General features: G+C 32.8%; 2 protein-coding genes across 2 annotated transcripts in view; one reads left to right on the top strand and one right to left on the bottom strand.

The window, feature by feature from the left end:
- Window positions 1-22,203, bottom strand: part of LOC133190446 (charged multivesicular body protein 5-like) — a 445,151-nt gene that overhangs the window by 159,636 nt on the left and 263,312 nt on the right. The window lies entirely within an intron of this gene.
- On the top strand, window positions 11,874-21,433 carry LOC133190941 (uncharacterized). Its single transcript, XM_061326622.1, has 5 exons — window positions 11,874-11,954; window positions 12,602-12,754; window positions 17,607-17,714; window positions 18,686-18,772; window positions 21,158-21,433. Exons 2-5 carry the CDS (start codon window positions 12,637-12,639, stop codon window positions 21,400-21,402), a joined length of 558 nt encoding a protein of 185 aa, XP_061182606.1. The 5' UTR covers window positions 11,874-11,954; window positions 12,602-12,636; the 3' UTR covers window positions 21,403-21,433.

A 22,203-nucleotide genomic window follows, 5' to 3' on the forward strand; every position in this document is an offset into this window, starting at 1 on the left:
GACGATAAAACGCCCGTAATATAGGGTCCTGGAAGGAAAAATCTCCACTAATTAGATAGGGGTCACGTGGTACTGAAATGTCATAGGTGTCAATGGTCAACATAGTCAATAGAACTAGTAATTAAAAGCTTATCGTAAGAAAAAATACATTGAATAGATTTTTACGCTAAATAAATAGAATACACAATATGACCGGTTGAAATTTTGACATCGACTATATTCCTTAGGTTATGGATGGTCAATCTTCTATGTATGAACGTCTAGCAGAGAACTCGGGACTTCGACTAAAAAGAACGAATTACTAAAGTTTAACTTCGTATACATATATAAATATGGGAATTTAAAATTCTCCATCATTTTTATTTTGATTAATTATATATAAATAAATCCTGTATATCTTCTATCTGTTCCAGCAGTGAATATCATGTACTAGAAATGACATTTCTTTAATGGCGCCGTACGCCATTACGAGGTTCACAACATTCCTACTAGATTCTTGCGACTTTTAAAAAATGTGTGGTTTCATTTATTATTTTTTTTGTTGGTCAAACATCATTTTCATATATGTTAAAGTTGTGTACTTTGAACACTTTTTACAACCAATAAAAGAAAACAGGAGGTTAAAATTTTAAGTTTCTATCTGAAGCTTGATGATTCATGACATTCGTCTGAATAGAGATTGTTGTATCTGACTTATCCGTATCAGTATCCGTATACGTATCGAGATATGAGAGGCATCTCGATCCCGATGTCTAAACCATTTAGTAACATTTCCATCGTTTCGTGTTTGGTTTTAAACATCATTCATTGGAAAATAAGATATAGTAATATTTCTAATAAAAACATATCAAGTTGCTGTACACACCTATCATTTCATGGAAATTAAAATTTAAAAAAAACGCTTTAAAAATAAAATTAGGAAAACAAATATGTATGTTTTATTCAATTGTTTAAAAAATCAAAAATAAAAATTGTTCAAAAATATTTTTAGACTCTCTCTCTCTCAGCATCAAGATATTTTATTGTTTCATTTTTTTAATTAACCTTTATCAGTACAAGACATATCCCCCATAGTATTTATACAGTCAAACACCGTTATCTCAAACTTGATGGGACCAAATAAAACCTCGAAATATCCGAGGATTCGAGTTGACAAAGTTTGACTGTACATGTAGATAACACTTTGTTGTAGTTCGTTGAAGTGTTAGAGATCAAACATTTTAGATGAGTATAAGTTTGTTTCCATCAGGCAGACACTTAAAATGGTTTTACAAAGTGGAAAAATACTACAACAAAAATGGGGGGGGGGCGTTTCACTGAAAATTTCTATCCTCATTTTCTTTTTTTATCACATCATTTGATATCGAGTATTTGATGGTCATAGTTCTCCAGAGAAGCTTTGGATAGCTGGGAATTCCGGGGCGGTTTGAAGACCCGAAATACCCTAAATTGTTAGTCGATAGCCGTATCCGGGGATTCAGAGAGCTTGAGAATGGACTACAATTTCCGAAAGTGATACGAATACACGCAGTTTTTGTCGGGAGTGATTTAACACTTGTCGATAAAGGAAGATAAACGGAGAAAATTTGTTAGGTTATGATCCATCTATGTCTTATAAATTGCTCTATGTACATATTAACTACTTTTTATGAAATTTAGATAATTGTAATTCTAAGTGTACAGCGGGATCAAAGCTCTGAAAAAATGCTGATATTTTATCAATTTAATCTTTTGTACAAGCTTATTTTTTAAAAAAGATAGGTGAGTTAGCGCGTTAGTATTATTTAGAGAACGAGACAGGTACTGTATCGTAGATACAAATTTGGGGTGGATGAGTGCGTAGCACGAGTCTCCACCCCAAATTTGTATCAACGATACAGAACCTGTCGAGTTCTCTAAATGATTTGTGACACGATCAATCAAAAAAAAAAAGCACCGCCCACTTCATACCTGTGCAGCATCCAAACTTCCGCCAGAGTTCGTTTGTTCTTTCTGTAGATGAAGCCTCGACGGGGAGTATACATCCGCAGTATATATATATTTTTTCACGGACAACGTAAGATTTAGTCAGATTAGTTTTGACAACGGGGTAGACGTAACAGACTCCAGGGGCGTAGCTTGACTTAAAATTCTAGCGAGGCAAAACTATTGTGGCCGGGGGTGGGGGGGGGTGGTGGCGGAGCCCTGGTGGGGGGTGCGGGGGCCACTCCCCCCCCCCTCGACGGAAAATGAATTTGGGAGTTTAGAATGTAAAAATCATACTTCTCCTGGACATGAAATTTCGTAATTTTACCGGTTTCATTATTGAAGACTTCAGCCGGCGTGCATATGATACTTCATATTTCAAAAGTATTAAGTAGAGTGAATAAAAATGTTTATTCAAACTTCTAGGCCTAACACTTTTATTTTTTCCACATAAACTACTTTAAGAGAGCCCGATCTCATGAATTTTGATCCCGAACATATTGATATGAAAGTACATTGTTTTAAAGATTTGTTTGAAGGTTAAATAAAAACAATTAGTTTAAAAAACAAATCAAATAGTTTCTGCAATGTATTATTAATGTATGGGAAGGCGGTGGTGCTGAAAAAATCTAGTGAGGCAGTTGCCTCATTGCCACAATGGAAGCTACGCCCCTGGACTCGAAGTCAGTCTTAATTGATAAGGTGGACGATTTAACGTTGTTGTAAATGGAGATTGATCCGAATTTATTTCAGGGGTCTTAAAATCTCAATTAACTATAGATACACATACAGGCGATACAGACAGTTTTTCGATGGACTTTGATGTTACGGATTTTTATTTTCTTATTGAAATGCGACATTAAAAACGAAGTGAAAGAGATGTGCGGCAGTCGTCAGCGATAAGGATTGAAGATGAAATTTTTAAAAAAAATCCTGAAAAATAGACTTGAGTTTACACGAGAAGAGTGGAAAATGGGGGGAGGGGGAGTGCGAATTTCACGTAATGTATGCTGCATCCGCGAACCCATTGGCTTTACTATTTTGAAGGGGACACAAAAAGCAGGGAAAGCAAACAGGTTTTCAGGAATTTCTCCAACATAGGATGTTTTCCATAATTGCGACTTTTCCTTTTCGTTTGGATCGAAATAACGTGTAGATTCTGTTTCGAATATTTTTTTTAAAAGTGATTGAGAAATTTTGACATTATACATTCCTAAGGAAATATTTCTTCAAATTTATAATAGGAAAAAAATCAGCATTTACTATTTGTACGTGCTTTTGATAAATTGAATCAGATTTATTTTTAGACCGTGCTGTATTTTAGATACAGAACAGTTGGGTAATAATACAGAGCTAATACAGAACGGAAAGTAGCTCCGCCCACTGTATTTCCGTTCTGTATTGATAATACAGAACAGCAAACTTCAAAGAAAAACACCGCAATCGTGTCACAAGCCATCATAAAACACAGAATTACATGTAGATATCTGATCCCTTTGCTAAGTTGCTGAATCGATTAATTATTAATAGGCGCAGTGGTGTAAGTGGGGGGGGGGGTCTCAATTCGGAATGAATGGTGAAAGTGGGCTTCACATCGGCGATGGCATAAGTCTTTAACTGTGCTTTAAGCATTCTGTAGCTTACTGCATGTTATTTCAATTTTGAGGTGAAATATAAGAGATCAGCAGAACCTAGATATGGGCACCTAGTTTAAAATTATCCAGTGTAGTACTGTTTTGTAGCAATCGCATCTTCTCGGGTCTTTCCGGTAACATATACAATCTGATTAAAATCAGATCCTTTGATCCGCTCACATAGATTGCTGCACAAGGCCAAGATTTTAATCAGGATGGCAACATATATATTCATGATTGTTTGCCGAGCTTGCCATGCAGAAAGAAGTTAAGAAAAACTTGGTTATTTAGTATTCTTTTAGAATTAACCGATCTCTTCAGTCTTGGCATTAATCAAAAGACCTAAGTTTAACTGTTACTTTTTTAACATTTGTATACAGCTTAGACAACAAAGCATAAAACTTCAGGTCATATGTATTTTCAGATAATTAAACGAAATTTACATGGTACAGTTTAGTTGTGTTCCCAGAATGCCCTACCGTGAAGTCGAGCATGCGTATTCCAGGAAAATAGACTAACGTAGTTGCTAGCGCTCGAGAGCGCTAGCAATAAATTTTATCCTTAATTGTGTGATTTTTATTTCCTCTGCTAAGTTGAAGCAGCTAGCCTCTTCTTTTCAATTCTATAATTTGCGTGCTGAATTGGCTCACACTGGCCTCAATTTCGGCCAAAATGGAAAAAAAAATCAGCTGGATAGACAAGGTAGCTTAGCAGAAGACAAGGTAGCTTAGCAGAATGAGATACATCTATCGTTCTGAAAATTTTTAGCCTAATATTCTTTTCTTTGTTATAAAAAGAGAGTTAAGATAATGAATACCGTATTCTGAAACAGTTTTTCTGTCAAACCATAAATTATATTACACATGTAGACAACAAGAGAACTAAAAAGAAAATCAAATTTAACAACTGCATTTTCATTTCATGACTTATTTTGTGTCGCCATGAAGTTAATACCTGCCGGAGGGACACCATATCAAAGCGAAATCAAGTTGTATGAGTAAAGACACGAAAGTAGCAATTTCAACTGGGGAGTTGAGAGATATACATGTATCTGTCAAGTAGTTCATAGAAAAAAAATGAATAAAAGAAAGGCTACAGACGTTATCAAAGTTTGTGTGTGTGCTCGGAGGAGGGGGGGGGGGGTAAATTTGCATTTTTAAGCATATACTGGTAAGGGTCTGGAAGCGAATTATGTAATCAATTTGAAGTCTATCTGTAAAAATACGGCTATATGGTTTCATTGACCATGTTGATATTAACGTCTTTTATATTTTAGGAGGGGGGGGGGGTTATTACGCCATGTAATGGTATATGTAAATTATAAAATGAATCAATAAAATATCCTGATATTAAAAGAGAGAGACAAAGGGGGAAAACCCCGATAAATGTATTGAAACAAAATTTTTAAACTATATAATTACAACAAATCAGGGATGGGTTAATTGAAAAAAGTAATTGTAATTGACCGTAATTAATTACATTTTTTTAAGTAATTGAAAGTAATTTGTAATTGAACATTTTTTCAATTACTTGTAATTGTAATTTAATTAATTACACTGAAAAAATACCATGTAATTTCAATTACTTTTTCAATTAAATTCAATTACTGTATATAATACACATTCATGATATATATTGTCACCACTACCTCCCCATTTTACTGTCTTTTATTTTATTGTAAATCATATCCTCAATCCTTCAATTATACAAAATCTTAAGTTAATTAATGTTTACAAGCAAATAAATGATTGGCTTGATAATAATGATAATCTAATTTCTTTCTCATCATTATGTAAAATTTGAATTTTTTATTTTATGTTTGTCTAAATTTTCTACCACCCTTCTTAGGTCAGCTATTCCACTATGAAACACACATTTATTATACATGTATTTCAATCTTTGTTGTTGGTCAATACTAAAGAAAAAGAATGTGTGTGTCATTAATTAAGTTCTCTCTTGTTGGAAAGAGATAATTGCCCTCCAAATCACAGCTGTAAATTGCAATCAAAACAAATCAACTCCTCTAAAGAGGTATTCATTCCATGATTTAGAAGACAAAGGCAATGGAGATAATTATTTCGATTAAAAATGCTCCGCTAGCTTTAGAAAGGAAAATCTATCAATTTGATAATTATTTTAACATCTAAACAGATTTTTAATGAATAAATTTTGTATATAAAAAAGTTATGTTTTGTACAAGTATTATTCATGAAATAAAAATGTTCACCATGAAGAGCAATTTAGGATGTTCAGGTTACTTTCAAAGGAAATATTTAATTAGAGGGGTTACAGTTGCAACTCATTTTACTCTATTAAAATACCCACTTTTAATCAAATATCATAAGCCATGCAATTTATGTACATGTAGATTTTGTGCATCAAACTGATCTCAGATAGTTCTATAACGTTTTGTAATTAAAAATTATAAATTAAACCACAAAGATACACAATGCCTATATAGCATATTATTTCTTGTATTGTTTGTGCAGAGGCTGAGCTTATATACAAATGAATGATGTTCTGTATATTCGCTGATTAGGATTAAAAAAAATTTCAAAAAAATTAAAAATGTAATTTGTAATTTAATTAATTACTTTTGCAAAGTAATTGTAATTTAATTAATTACACATCTTAGAAAGCCTGTAATTTAATTGTTATTTAATTGATGAAAAAGACAAAGTAATTGTAATTTAATTAATTACTTTTTAAAGTAATTGACCCCATCCCTGAAACAAATACAAATTTACTTAATTTCATTTTCTACTTCTATAAAGAAAAATTCCCACGAAATGATAGGGGTTTACAGCAGCCTAATACATTCTTTATCAGAAAAATTACCATCTGCTATTTCCCAATGAATGGGTCCGCTTTAAAACCAAATAAATAAGATGGAAATTTTATTAAATAGTTTATACATCGGGATCGACATGCTCTCATACCTCGATAATTGCTAGCGCTCTCGAGCGCTAGCAACTACGTTAGTCTAAATTTCTGAAATACGCATGCTCGACGGTCGGACATTCTGGGAAAACTACTGAAGATAGACTGTACGATGATAATTTCGTTTTATCATAAAAAATAGATATGATCCGAATTCTTGAATTTCTTTTATTGTCTAAGGATGTGATTGCTACAAAACAGTAAAAACAGTACCACACTGGAATATTTTTAAACTAGGTGTTCATTGGTTCTACTTATCTCTTATTTTTCACTTCAAAATTGAAATTACAGTAAACTACAGAATGCTTAAAGCACAGTTAATGATGCATGCCATTCCCAATGCGAAAACCCACTCTAGATTCACCATTCTGAATTAAAACACATCCCCCCAACACCACCTCCAGTGTACCACTGTGTCTTCCTATTAATAATTAGGGACGACCATTTGATTCTGAAGGGGGGGGGGGGCTGGCAGATTTTGGAAATATATAATCTGTGCTCAAAAAAGTTTAAAATGAATGACTGTCTTTCTACGACCGGCAAAGAAATAAATAATCTGTCCTTGACTATTACTATTTACCCCCCCCCCTTTTCCGTCCCCGTTTGAACTTTTTTTGTCAAACTTTTTTCAGTGAAGAAGTAAATAATCTGTCCTTGACTGGCATGAAAATAAATAATCTGACTCGAAAATTTTTGCCAGACCCCCCCCCCCCACCCGACCCCCTCCTCAGAATCAAATGGTCGTCCCCTTAATCGATTCAGCAAATTAATCCAATAATTCAGATATCTAATTCTGTGGTTTATGATAGCTACAGCGCTAGCTCACCTATCTTTTTTAAACAGGACCTATCTGATAGCGACATTTTAGAAATAGGCATCATCTCAAACAAAGACCTTACTTGATATACTGGTTATATATTTTCCACCAGTATATTTTTCATTTAGATTTACTTTGATTTTCATCAAATTGGGTATATAATTTCTATGATAAACTTTACCAAAAAAAAAAAAATGATTCTATTTTCGTGAGACATGGAATATTGCGAGATTTCTTTATTCGACAACGAGGATAAAACATGTTTTAAATGATGCCAAATCAGGTAAGACATACCCTTTAAAAATTTTCACATTTGTTTCGACGATTGGAAGATGATGAATTTTAATGACATTTTAAAGGTAAATATAAATGAATCAAAAAATCAATTTAAGAATGTAGAAATCTTTTTAATTTTTAAATCATACTTGCTTCTGTACAAAACGTACGAAAGTGTTTATTATTATTATTATTTTTAGAATATCCATTATTCCCCGATTGAATGCTACAATTAAGCTAAATAAATTATCGAATATGGATATAAAGTAATTACATTTTAAAGAGAATTCTTTTGCCGTTGAAAAGCAGACCAGCTGAGGTCAATTACTTTGAAATATAATGCATTAAATTACAATTACTTTGGAATTTTTACGTTCTATTTCCATTAGTGAACTCTTCAAAATTAGGGGCGCGTTTGGTCGTCTGACAGGGACAGGATGGCGTTGCGGATAATACAAAACATGCCAATCTCAATCCAATTTTTAATGTTAAATGTATTTGTCATTCCAATTAAAGAATAGAAGAACTAAAAGACATATGTAAGAGAGCGAGAACCCTAAATTTATCACCCATTAATAAAAAATACGACATTTCCGAGGCATGTGTATTGTATTTAGAGGCACCATACGATAAATAGATACATACGATCAACAATAGATATAAATTGATATCGTTGTCATTCCTACTCTTGATGTATATTAAGTCCACAACAATAAAATATTTCATTTGCATTTTCTTAGGATTTGTTCATCGACATTCAACATATTGTTTACATGTTTACGTTACGTTTGTCCCTGAAATCCCGCGAGATTTGTACATTTTCCGACTTTTTCACAAAAGAGCGCACTAAGAAGTATAACTCTTCCATAGTGGAAATAGAACGTATTACCATTACTGTCATTCAAAAAAGTATTTAATTAAATTACAATTACTTTGTTAAAGTAATGAATTACATTACACATTATGCTTTACATTATGCTTCTGTACAAAACGTACGAAAGTGTTTATTATTATTATTATTATTTTTAGAATATCCATTATTCCCCGATTGAATGCTACAATTAAGCTAAATAAATTATTGAATATGGATATAAAGTAATTACATTTTAAAGAGAATTCTTTTGCCGTTGAAAAGCAGACCAGCTGAGGTCAATTACTTTGAAATATAATGCATTAAATTACAATTACTTTGGAATTTTTACAATTATACAATTACCATTACTGTCATTCAAAAAAGTATTTAATTAAATTACAATTACTTTGTTAAAGTAATGAATTACATTACACATTATATTTTATAAGAGAAAAACACCAAATTTATGGCCAATTCTCTGAGAATACATTCATCCACAGAATTTATCTATACATTAACATTCTCACACTTTGTGCTCGGTCAGTATGCTTCCCCTCAGGTCTATAAGTCTGGTGTGGTATTTGGTATTTTGGACTCATTTATCATGCTCATGTAGTTTACCAATCTACAGTTGACAAAGAAAGTGGATCAGAATACTTTCATTGTTGTAATTTTGTTTAGTCTCTGATGTTAGCTCCTCCGTTTTTTATTTTTGATAAATGATAAACAATTTATACTTTATGTATATGTTTTCTGTAAAGTGATATTTAATTAACTGATAATGCTATAATTGTAAAACAAGTATGTATCAATAATTTAATGAATTAACACTTGTAATTAGCAGAGCAGGCGTAATCAATGATTTATATTTAAGACAAACAAAGGTGATAATTACCGGTACCTAGATATAGGGTTTGAAGTTAGAGGTGACTCCAAGCTACCAAAATTGAATGATGGACAATATCAATATTTACATCTGGCCTTAATTTCCCTTACTGTCTTCAAGTAGATCATACTGATCTTGCATCTTACTTATCAAGTCCATTTCACCAGAATGAACTTTGTGAAAAGAAAAACAAAATCAAGTTGAAAAATAAAGTTTGTATTTCAATTGGTAGTCACAGTAAATATGCATTAAAGAAGCTCTAAACACTAATGTAAAGTGGGTTTTTTTTGGACTTGGAGAAAATTATATCATATACAGGAGTACGTATCGAGTTTATCTAGTTCATTTTCAACATTAGGTACCATATTTCCCCAGGAAAATTTTTCAAAGACAATGAATTCTGGGTGAACAGAAATTATTGCCGTTTCCTTACATTGGGAAAATACATGTAAATAGTTTATTCAATTAATTTATGATGGTCTAATATAATGTTAAGAATACAATTATCTAGTACACATCATGTCTTTTACTGTAGATTCCAGTTTATTGTATCTTACATCTAAGAACAGACCACTCTAACTGCATAAAACTACTCTGGAATTAGTACTCTTCAGTAAGCAGTGTTTAGAGCTTCCTTATTGTCATTTGTTTTGGGGCTATCTTTGAAACCTAATGATTTATTTTAATATATTTTTCTGGGTCTCTTCAATATTGATTTTATACATGTAACTGTCTTGTCAAGTGGCTTTCTTTTCAAACAAATATTAAATATGTCTATCAATCATTATTGAATAAACATTTTTGAAAAAGTGGTAAGATACTAGTATAAGATTTTAATTTTAAGACTGTAACATTATAAATAAGAAAATAACCTCTCAGTGACCTTGATTTGTTTCAGATTCAATATTGAGGACACAAAATGTAATTGAAAAGTAATGGACATTACTGATAGTTTTTTTAAAGTAATGCATTACATTACAATTACTTGTAATTTAAAGATAGATCCATTACACATTGCATCCCATTACATTGAAAAATTGTAATGATTATAATGCATTACCATTACACATTACCATTACCCCAGAAATCTGTTGATAAGTTTCCTGACACTCGTACGTGGTCATATAAACTAAATTTAAATGTTAGCATGTTTCTGAAAGAAATATCTGTAACTTTAACATGTTTAATTCATGAAAATAATATCTTAATTAATTAAGAAAGATAAGATTGACACATACACTAATCTAATCAACTTCAGAAGAAAAAAAAATCCAAGTTCATTTTTATTGAGAATTTTTTTCTCTCAGAATTTCAGACTAATGAAAAGTTTAATTAATATTGATCAATATATTGATCAGGGACGTGTATACTAAGTATATAGTGTATACGTCCCTGGTGAAATTAACAAATTGTTCATGGTCAATCAAAGCAGTGCACATTCAAGTTGGGGAACAATCTGTTTTTGTTTTATAAAATTTCATATCTTTAACCACTTGGCCATTTTTCATTTGTCATGAAAACCGTCGTCTCCTTATCCTCCCACAAGTCGAGAAATGGGTCAATTAACCAAGTCCAAAAAGAAGTGGAGAAAAAGAATTTATTTTCATCAAAAAAATTTCAAACTCTGGGTCCCTAATATAAGTATCCTTATATGTGTGATAGTCATTAACATTTTATTGCTTACTTGGATGCTAACGTTTATATTTCCACCATTTTAATATTAATAGATAGTTTTCACTTCCTTTGTTTACATACGGGTATTTACGAGTGTCCGCCTAAAACGGTTACGTGACTAGAAGGCATTTAAATCTGACTGGTATTGCCTGTTTCTATCATACGTTAGATGTATCTCGCACATTTTAGACAGGCAAGGCCAGTCTAGCATTTAGATTTGTCAGTTGACATACGAAGACCTCTTCAAGTGAGAAAATAATCATTTAGATTACCTCTTTTTTTAGGTTGAAATTATACAAAATAAATATAATATATATCTACAATAAATCATGCTTGTCATCACAGTAAATAGTAAATAACATACAGCTACATGTGTTTATACTATGAAAGTTGTTCACAGAAAAAATAAGGGTGAGTTCAGCAAGAAAAAGCAACTGTTTTGTTATAAATCACAAAAGTGTAAATAATCTGAGTTATAAAAATTTCTTCTGAATCAGAGGAATAATAACTCTGTGTTCCATTACAATATTTCATATTAAAAGTTAAAAGTACAAAGTATTTTTTTCTTGACTTAGTTTTGATATATGCATGAACCTTATTTATTTAGATTAGAAAGTACACTTTTTTTTAAATCTGCAAGAATATGCAAATAAGGATATACAAACAATGAAGATCTTACTAATAATATGATTATACACATTGTATTCCGTTTAAAATTTAAAATACAACTGTAACAAATTTCAGTATACTTTAATGAAATGAATTGTTCAAGAGTAAGAATAAATTACATTAAGATTAAACAGAAGTCTCGTCTTTTTACAATTCAGAGTCACCAACATCCTACTGATGATGGAGATGGGTCGGCTACATTGTATCAAAATCTCAAAGAAATAATCATTCATAAAACAGGTATTTAAAATTAAATTGTTTTTATTTCTCCTTTGTTTTATACACACATTTCAAACGCATCAGCTATTTGTATGTTTGATAAACAGAAAAGATTCTACCAATCACTATTAACTTTCATTTTAACCTGAGAATGGGTATTAGCCTTATGGTCAGAAAGCAAAGCGTGAATAAAGGTTAATTGCTAAAGGTTATAATGAATCGAGATGTCTTTTGAACATAATATACTCAGTAATTCTGTAATCAAACAGAATAGGTCGAAGTATGTATTGGCAGCTTCCTTTGAAACAAGATTTGAATTTCTTTAATATTTTAAAGTTACTTATTTAAAATGTAAAACTTCATAGTGGCATATAAGATCCAAAAATGTACAAATGATCCACATTGAATTTAACTGGAACACGTACGTAAAGTGCAGACTACAAACATAGAAAAGTGAATGTGTCACGAATACATTAGTACAGTAGAAATGTAATAACCGAAAATATTTTAAATGAGCCGTCATTATGTTTATGCAAATTATCTTAATTAATTACGAAGTAAATTATGTAACAATTTCATGAAAAGAATAATTATCCACAAATGCCATTTCTATAAAATGAGTGAATAAATATAAATTATACGGAATAAATTACACTTGCATCTTAAAGGATCAGGACCTGTTGATGCACAGCATATATACAACATGGATAGACACATCGATGAATTCCCTCATCCACCAACGCGGGAGATTGATCATGACAACAGTGGAACACTCTTGTGGACAGAATCTGAAATCTCCACATTCATACATGGTCTAGCAGGTCAGAAATCAATATATATCACTTACAGTGAAATGTATGGATATAACGAACAGTATTTAAGCTCAAAAGTCCATTCAAACAATACAAATCAGGAGCAGAGCAAACAGAGACCTCTAAACCATCAGAGGTGGGATCAGATGCCATGTATCGGAGGAGTAAGCATCCCCTGCCGACCGGTCACACCTACCTCGTGCTCCTTGTCATGATCAGGAAATAAGGGAAAAATCCGTCGACAATTCAGTGTGTAAATAATGGCCTAACAATTAGTTTGAAAAAACGTTTGTCAGCATTTGACTTAATGGTAGATTGTATTTGCTGACAAGGTCATTGTATCGACCATAGAACTTACGAAATGATGACTTTAAACTGTTGACATTCTTGTTTCATCAACTTGCCTGTCAATAACTTACCTCGTTTTAGAAATCGTGTTGTACGTAGAGTATGCTCTTGCGTATTGAATCAATTGAGAGATATAAACCCCGTATGCTGGTGGTAAGGGCTGCATAAGTAAGGGAAGTTGACGATTGAAAAGTTAAAGTTATCACGTTTATCATAAAGCTTTGTTGTTGGATTAGCAAAAACGTCTTTTTCTAGTTAAATATCCAAGTATGAAACAAACGTGCCAGACTCTGTGGTATATTTAATTTCAAGCTCACTAGGATATATCGTGTCGACATATAAATGGAAATAGATATTGTTAATTGATAATACGTCGTCGATATATCTAAATGTCGAGTTGAAAGCCACAGCAAGTGTTTTCTTCTTTTCATGTCTAAGATTGTGAATAAATTCTGCTTCATGATGTAAATCATATACGGTACCAATTTCGCATTTCGACAAATTATATCTCTTCAGTGATGCTCAAGCCGAAACGTTGGAAATCCAAAATATTTAAATAAAAAGACTTGGAAGAGCTGAAAAAAGGTGTCAAAGACTGGAGCCAAATACGTTGAAGGATCAGAGCTATGCATGAGGAAGATAATCCTTAATTTAAAAAAATAAATTTCTAAATTTTGCCACAGTAATTAAATATATATCCATATAATCAAGCTAGTACCAAAGTATTAGATTACTGGGCTGTAGAGAGCCTCGGGGACTAATAGTCTACCAGCAGAGACCTCGACCCAGGGGTCATAATGTAAATCACATGAAGGGGGGGGGGTGCAATTGGTACCTATGAGAATTCCAACAGATTGTTGAAGGACCTGGTCTCCAAAAACCACATAGATATTGTCAATTAGAATCTCAAGCATCTTTTTTATATCAACTTCAGAGTACTTGTGTGTACAATCAGAATGGGTTTTTTTTTTATCAAAATAATTTTGAAAATGACCAGTGACAAGGTAAGTAAATTTACGAGTTCCATTTTTATTGAAAAAGCAGCTGTCAATGATGTCAAAAAGCCTGAACTTAAATTTATCTGGGGAATGGTTGTATATTGTTTGTTTGTTTGTATGTTGTTTAACGTCCCTCTCGAGAATTTTTCACTCATATGGAGACGCCACTACTTGCCGGTGGAGAGCTGCAAATTTTGTCCTTTACTCGGCACTAACGGCCATTGAGCAGTGAGGGATCTTTTTCGTGCAAGCACCTACTGCGACATGGGACCTCGGTTTATACGGTCTCATCCGAAGGACCGGTCTCCACGTCCCACAGTGGGATTCGAACCCGCGACGTAAGGATCAACTCCTTACTTCGCGACTCTAGAGCATACGCTCTAACCACTGCGCCAGGCGGGCGACGGTTGTATATTGAGTTGAAAAGTCGTAAGTTTTTATGTTATTGACCTTGATCAAATTTTCCAAAAGTTCCTTTGAATTTTTAAGTATCCACATTTGATTTACACCACTTCTCAAATATATTTATGCACCGTACACCTGAAGTTTCTCCCTCTGTGTTGTTAATATTAAGTGAGGAGTAAAGAAAGAGGCTTGGTAGAACATTAACTGGAATCCGCTATGTATCTTTGTTTGTAAGGATTTTTATGAAGTTTCGGAATCTAATATAGATATGGTAATTCAAATTCATTTTGGTAGTTGGGAATATTTAAAATACATGTATTCAAAACTGACATGATTTTGAAGATTTCCTCCTTAGAAAGGGAGCTATGGGTATAAGTTGGATAACCACTTGTAGAATTAAATTTAAGTTCCTCTAAAATACAATTAAAATAATGAGCCTTACAAACAAAGACAATGTTGTTACCTGCTTTGTCAGCTGGGAACTAGACCTACAACTAAAAAGTTCATATTCATGTACATGTATACTGTATTACACCTTTTTTTTTAATTAAGTAACATTTAGATCATCGTTTTTGTTGTTGTTGTTTTTTTTTTTTTTGTTTTTTTTGTTTTGTTTTTGTTTTGTTTTTTTTTGGCATTTTTATGGAAATGTCGCAAAAACTTCATAATTCTGTATTTTGTTTTTAGACAATGGTGTTGCCATGCTTACTAAAATAAGAAATTTCTGTGAAATTCTTTCAAAAAGATACGCCTCCCACAGGTTTAGTCTGATTGCAATTAAACTTGCCTCAAAAAGATACAAATCAAGGAACTGTTATATCCAGCTTGAAAAAGGGGTGCTATATAGTAATGAGGGTGTCCATCCGTCCGTCTTCTCTATGTCCGCCCATCTGTCCGTCCGTCCTTTACGATTTGGAGTTCCCATCTCTTATCCGCATCTCCTCATACCACTGAATAAAATTTAATGAAACTTTAACAGAATCTTTGATACATAGTGCTTTTGTGACCTTCTATTTTACTATTTTACTTTTTGATAAGACCATATTTCGGGTTTCCCATAGCAAAACATTGACACCGCCATTCTTTCTATAATACTGGGATACCCATCTCTTATCTCCATCACCTCCTATACCACTAAATAAAATTTATTGATACTTTCACAGAATATGTATTACACAATGCCATTGTGCACTTTCTATTATACTTTCTGATCGGACACATTTTTCAGGTTTCTCATAGCGAAATATAGACACTGCCATTCTTTTTTTTTTTTTTTTTTTAAAATCGGGGGTACCCATCTCTTATCCGGAACTCTTCCTATACCACTAAAATCTAATGATACTTTCACAGAATTTTTATTACACAATGCAATTTTGCAACTCCTATTTTACTTTTTGATTGGACACATATTTCAGGTTTCTTATAGCTTAACATAGTCACTGCTTTTCTTTTCAAAATTAATTGGGGGTACCCATCTTTTATCCGCAACTCCTCCTATACTATTAAATATAATTTAAGGATACTTTACAGAATCTTTATTACACAACGCCAATGTGCACCTCCTATTTTGCTTTTTGATCGGACACATTTCAGATTTTTCATAGCAAAACACAGACACTGTCATTCTTTTTATAAAATCGGGGGTATCATCTTTTATCTGCAACTCCTCCTTTACTACTGATTAAAATTTAATGATACTTTCACAAAATCTTTATTACACAGTGCCATTGTGCACTTTCTATTTTTTTTCTTGATTGGACACATACCAGGTATTTCAGGTTTCTCATGCAAAACATGGACACTTCCATTCTTTCTATAAAATCGGGGGAACCCATTTCTTATCTGCAACTCTTCCTATACCACTAAATAAAATTTGATGATACCTTCACAAAATCTTTATTACATATTGCCATTGTGCACCGCTTACTTTATGTTTTGATCGGACAAATATTTGGGCTTTCTCGTATCTAAAATGGACTTTGCTATTATTATCATACGGGAGCATATGCTATGAAAATGAACTTTGCCATCATAATCATATGGGAGCTGGGGAGATCAATGCTCATAGTACCTCTAGTTTTATTTATGTTGTTGCCGTAGTTTCAAGTCCAATTGCTACTTTTCTCTTCCATTGAAATAAGTACAAACCAGTAGAGCTACAGTTCCCTCAGAGAATTCTTTTTTATTATTAGTCCCCCAGGCCCGTAGGAAGCAAATTTAGTTGGGGGGGGGCACAGCCATACATTTTCAGTTGACAGTTGAGGTGGCACTACCAAAAATTTTCTAACAAGCAAAAAAAAAAGGTCGTCAACTACCAAAATTTCCTTGACAACCCCCCCCCCCCAAAAAAAAGGTCGTCAGATGATTTTATTGAGGGGGCACGAGCATATAGTATCTATATTTCCTATAGTAATCTATATATCAGCAAAATTATTGGGGGGCACGCCCCCCCCCCGTGCCCCCCGGATCCTACGGCCATGGTCCCCTACCGGTGAAACCGGAGGGGACTATAGGTTTCCTCTGAGTCTGTCCGTCCGTCTGTCTTGTCTGTCCGTCTGTCTGTTTGTCTGTCCCTCTGTCTGTCTGTCAGTCTGTCCCACTTGGTTTTCCGCACTTTTTTTCTAAACGCTTGCAGATATTGAGCTGATTTTTGATATGTGAGTGTATCTTGATAAGTTACAGATCAAGTTTGCATTTCGTTCCTCTTCAATGATTTTTGTCGGAATTACAACCTTTTCAATTTTTCAGGGTTTTCCGCATTTTTTTTCTAAACGCTTGCAAATATTGAGCTGATTTTTGGTATGTGACTTTACCTTGATGAGTTATAGATCAAGTTTGCACTTCATTCCACTTCATTGATTTTTGACCGAAATATGGCATTTTCAATTTTTAACGGGAACCAGATTACACTTGCCGGTAGGGGACTAGTATTGCTAATGCAATTCTCTCAGAATGCTTGTTATTATTATATTTTTGTGTTAACTATCACTGACGTTCTACAGTCTTGGAAAAGAAAAATAAATTATTGTTAAAATTATGTCTTTCCTATTAATACATTAAATTTTAAATGTATGCAAGAGTGATAATAGACAACTTCTGTTGTTTTGCAGGATGGGATGATATCCAAGAAGAAGATGTCTCGCATTACATGAACATTTTTAAGCATTATCCCCAGACTGATATCAGACTCATGTACAAACACATTATGAAGGAGTTAGGTGGGTTACTGAAATGCTTTATAAATAGAAGTTTTGAAATAAATTTATTCAGGGAAGAATGAACCATTTTTATTGCAGGTACGTCTAAATAAGGAATTCGAAGCATATGCTTATTAAACGCTTTGTTCAAGAAATGCCTTTTACTTGGAAGACAAATAAAACAAGCATTCTGAGAGTATTGCATTAGCAATACTAGTCCCCTACCGGCAAGTGTAATCTGGTTCCCGTTAAGAATTGAAAATGCCATAAATCCGTCAAAAATCAATGAAGCGGGACGAAATGCAAACTTGACCTATAACTAATCAAGGTAAAGTGACTTACCAAAAATCGGCTCAATATCTGAAAGCGTTTAGAAGAAAATTGCGGAAAACCCCTAAAAATTGAAAAGACCGTAATTCAGTCAAAAATCAATGAAGTGGAACGAAATGCAAACTTGATCTGTAACTCATCAAGATGCACTCACATACCAAAAATCAGCTCAATATCTGCAAGCGTTTAGGAAAAAAGTGCGGAAAACCAAGTGGGACAGACTGACAGACAGACAGAGGGACAGACAGACAGACAGACAGACAGACAGACGGACGGACAGACTCAGAGGAAACCTATAGTCCCCTCCGGTTTCACCGGTAGGGGACTAAAAAGAACATCGTCTTGTTTTCTTTAAAACTCATGTGGATTTTTATTGGCATTCAAATTATCAATTAAAAAAATATAATGCAATGAAGAGTCAAGTATGAATTTACAATTTATGTAAAAATATAATCAAAATTTTGTGTACAATAAACAATTGTTTACTAGTATGTAGTAAAAATAAAGTTATAGATGTAGGGGATTTGATTGTGCCCTTTTGAAATATCAAACTAAAACATTTAAGAAAGTTCACCTACACCATATTTTGTTGACCATATAGTACAACATTGCTTGGCAGACTCCTAGTCTTTGGTTTTACGTGTGCCTTCAATATTTCACAGGGCGTCGTCCTACAGTACAAGAGTTTGGCTGCTTGTTACCAGTTCTTGAAGGTAATGAAGTTTGTGACTCCTCCCGTAAAACACCAGGTACTTAAAATGTTAAACTTAAACCTCAATGTGGCTTTTTTTTTTTTGCATTTTGTCAAAAATTATTCTCAAACAGTTAGTCTTTCTTGGAACAAAATTTCTGCGGTATGCCATGTTCTTATCCACTTGAAAGTGTGCTTGAATTAATTTTTATTTCCTTGTCACATTATCAAGTTGTAATGTAATTTGCAGGGGCATGTTTGTGGAAGAGGATTTATATCCACTTGAGAAACAAAGTTATTGATTCTTTAAGCTTTTTTAACATCTAGAAATTCATTGTTTTAATTCTTTTTGGTTATTTTCTACAAATTTGATGACTAAATTAAACCGCCATTCTAATTTATTTGCAAATATATGTCTATTTTTTTGAAGGAGTTATATTATAGGATCTTTATTTAGTGTATAAATAATTTTACTCAAATCATACACAAAACATATTGTTAAACACAACAAGTATTATGCTCGTTTTCTCAATATAACGAAAGACACATAGGTTAACATCATGGTATAATCTATACTTATAAATTAATAAATTTTGCAAATAAACTTCGAAACGGGTGCACTAGAGTTCTTACTTACTCCTCTAACAATACACTATATTCAAGATGATGTCCGTAAACTATATTTAGATTTCATTTGCATAGTAAGTGTCGCACATTAAATAAAAAGTCTGCTTTTATTTTCTATAAACAGCCATGAAATAGCAAAAACGTGAGTACGGTGGCGTTTCCGGTTGGCGGATCTAAGTTACTGGAAGTTTTTAATGAAACTGACAACAAGCAATCGTTTATTTATTTCATAAAACGTCATCACTTTATTATTCAATCAAAACTTGATTTAAATGATATAAAAGAAATAAGTTGTGATAACTGATTAAAAAGGGAAATGTGCACATTATGTTCGTCATTCACCAATCTTAATAATGACGGAAGCTTCTAGAACATCATATAGCATCGAGCCCGATGTTAAAACGAAAAACGAGGCGATTCTAGCTGCATGAACATAAAAAAAAGCTTTTGTGTGAATGGTCATTGAAATAATGGTAAATCATTGATAACACTATAAGTTGTGAATATATTTATATATCGAAAGACTATTACATATATATAGTAGTTTTTTCTAATAAATTTATCGGTAAAATTTGTAAATTTATCGGTAAAATTTGTATTTTCCTTACTGAGAGCATCGTGGCAACGAACCCGAAGTACAATTTGTAATTCGTAATAAACTTGCTTACATGAAAAGAAAAAATTAATGAATAAGGTATTGTTCAAATATAATTAAAGCTGTAAAATTTTGTGCTTTAATCAATACATTTCAGTTTTTTTTCTGAATACAGTCTTTTGTATCAAATACTCGGCCTATTCATAGGGCGTTAAACAGCTAATTTTTACACAGGTACTCGAGTCTTGGTATATAAATATGTATGTACCGGGTACCTTATTGATATGTAAAAAAGGTAAAGTACATTTTTTACAAATCAATAAGGTACATACATATTTATAAACCAAGACCCAAGTACCTGTGAATCCCCCCCCCCCAAATAATCAATTTATCAATAAAATGTGCATATTCACTCCTTTTATCCTTTTATTTTTCAAGATTTTACAAAAAGGGGGTGGGGTGGAGACGTACATTTACTTCCTGTGGGATTTTGAGCAAAGTATTCCTTCTATAAGCCTGTAGGTTGCCAGTAAAAACTACAATATATTTTCTGTCGGTAGTGGTGTAAATTCAATTCCCCGCGCTTGCGCGGGATTTTATCTAGTCTTTTGTATGTTTTCAAGAAGAACAGTATCATATTATTATCTTTATGATCACAGAAATAGCTCAAGGGTTTTTAGTCCCCTACCGGTGAAACCGGAGGGGACAATAGGTTTCCTCTGAGTCAGTCCGTCCGTCTGTCTGTCCGTCTGTCTGTCTGTCCCTCTGTCTGTCTGTCAGTCTGTCCCACTTGGTTTTCCGCACTTTTTTCCTAAACGCTTGCAGATATTGAGCTGATTTTTGGTATGTGAGTGTATCTTGATGAGTTACAGATCAAGTTTGCATTTCGTTCCGCTTCATAGAATTTTGACGGAATTACGGTCTTTTCAATTTTTAGGGGTTTTCCGCAATTTTCTTCTTAACGCTTTCAGATATTGAGCTGATTTTTGGTATGTGACTTAACTTTGATTAGTTATAGATCAAGTTTGCATTTCGTCCCGCTTCATTGATTTTTGACGGAATTATGGCATTTTCAATTCTTAACGGGAACCAGATTACACTTGCCGGTAGGGGACTAGTATTGCTAATGCAATACTCTCAGAATGCTTGTTATACATGGGTATCCCAATTCAAAAACTCAGAACGCTAGCATGTACATAATATTTGTCTCCTTTTATTCAGGTCAACTTCTCCTTGCAATGAAGGAATGCAAAAGAAAATTACAACAGCAAAAGTCTCAAAACAATGCCTTGGAGAGAAAACTTCTGCTGATACAGAGCCGTAAAAACGTCTTACAGAGCAACCTGTCGTCACTGCACAATGGCCTGAATGATCTGCAAGCAAAGAACAGAAAACTTATGATGGGATTGTTTGTTTTGTTTGGATTTGTGTGTTTAATGGTATTTGGTCTAATAATGGCTTTGTAAAAGAAATTCACTTGGAATTTTAACCAGAATATTATCATTAGAAATCCTTAATTACAAATTTGCTTTTTTAAATAATATTAGATCTACATTTGTTTGTTTGTTTGTTTGTTTTTTTAAATATTTTTAATATATATATTACTTTATTTTGTCCACGTATAGAAACAGTAAGGATGTATTTATGTTCTGAGTTAGTGACTGTTTTAAAAAGAAAACCTCAATTTAAAAAAAAAATTCTACATATTGTATATAATGGATATTTAACTGAATACTAAATATAATATCAATAAATGCTTCAATCAATCAATCTTTGCACATGTACGTACACATGTAAAATAATTGACCATAATTATAAACGTTTATCATGGATGTATTCGTATTATTTTAACAAATATAAATAAATACATTGTACACGTATTGAATATCATGACTTAAAATTAAATATGTATTTTCTTTGTAACAACGGTGTGTATATTTAGTAGGCAATTATAATTCATACCAAAAGATAATGATCGACAAAATAAAACGCAGCTTTTATACGTTTTATACTTATCTGTTTAAATTACCATTTTATGATTTTTTTAAAATATTTTTTATTATGTTTTTGTAATCCTACGAAACAGAATTTATTCAAAAACTACTACATGAGAAGAAGAAAACGCTTGCTGTGGCCTTCAACTCGACATTTAGATAGATCGACGATATACTATGAATTAACAATAGTTATACTTTCATTCATATGTCGAATCGATTAACCCAGTGTACTTGAAATAGAAGATAACACAGAGTGTGCCGCATATACTT

The sequence above is a fragment of the Saccostrea echinata genome, unplaced genomic scaffold (assembly GCF_033153115.1).
Source record: "Saccostrea echinata isolate AGI-Se365-2 ecotype Australia unplaced genomic scaffold, CSIRO_AGI_Sech_v1 ptg000022l, whole genome shotgun sequence".
In the NCBI taxonomy this organism is placed as follows: domain Eukaryota; kingdom Metazoa; phylum Mollusca; class Bivalvia; order Ostreida; family Ostreidae; genus Saccostrea; species Saccostrea echinata.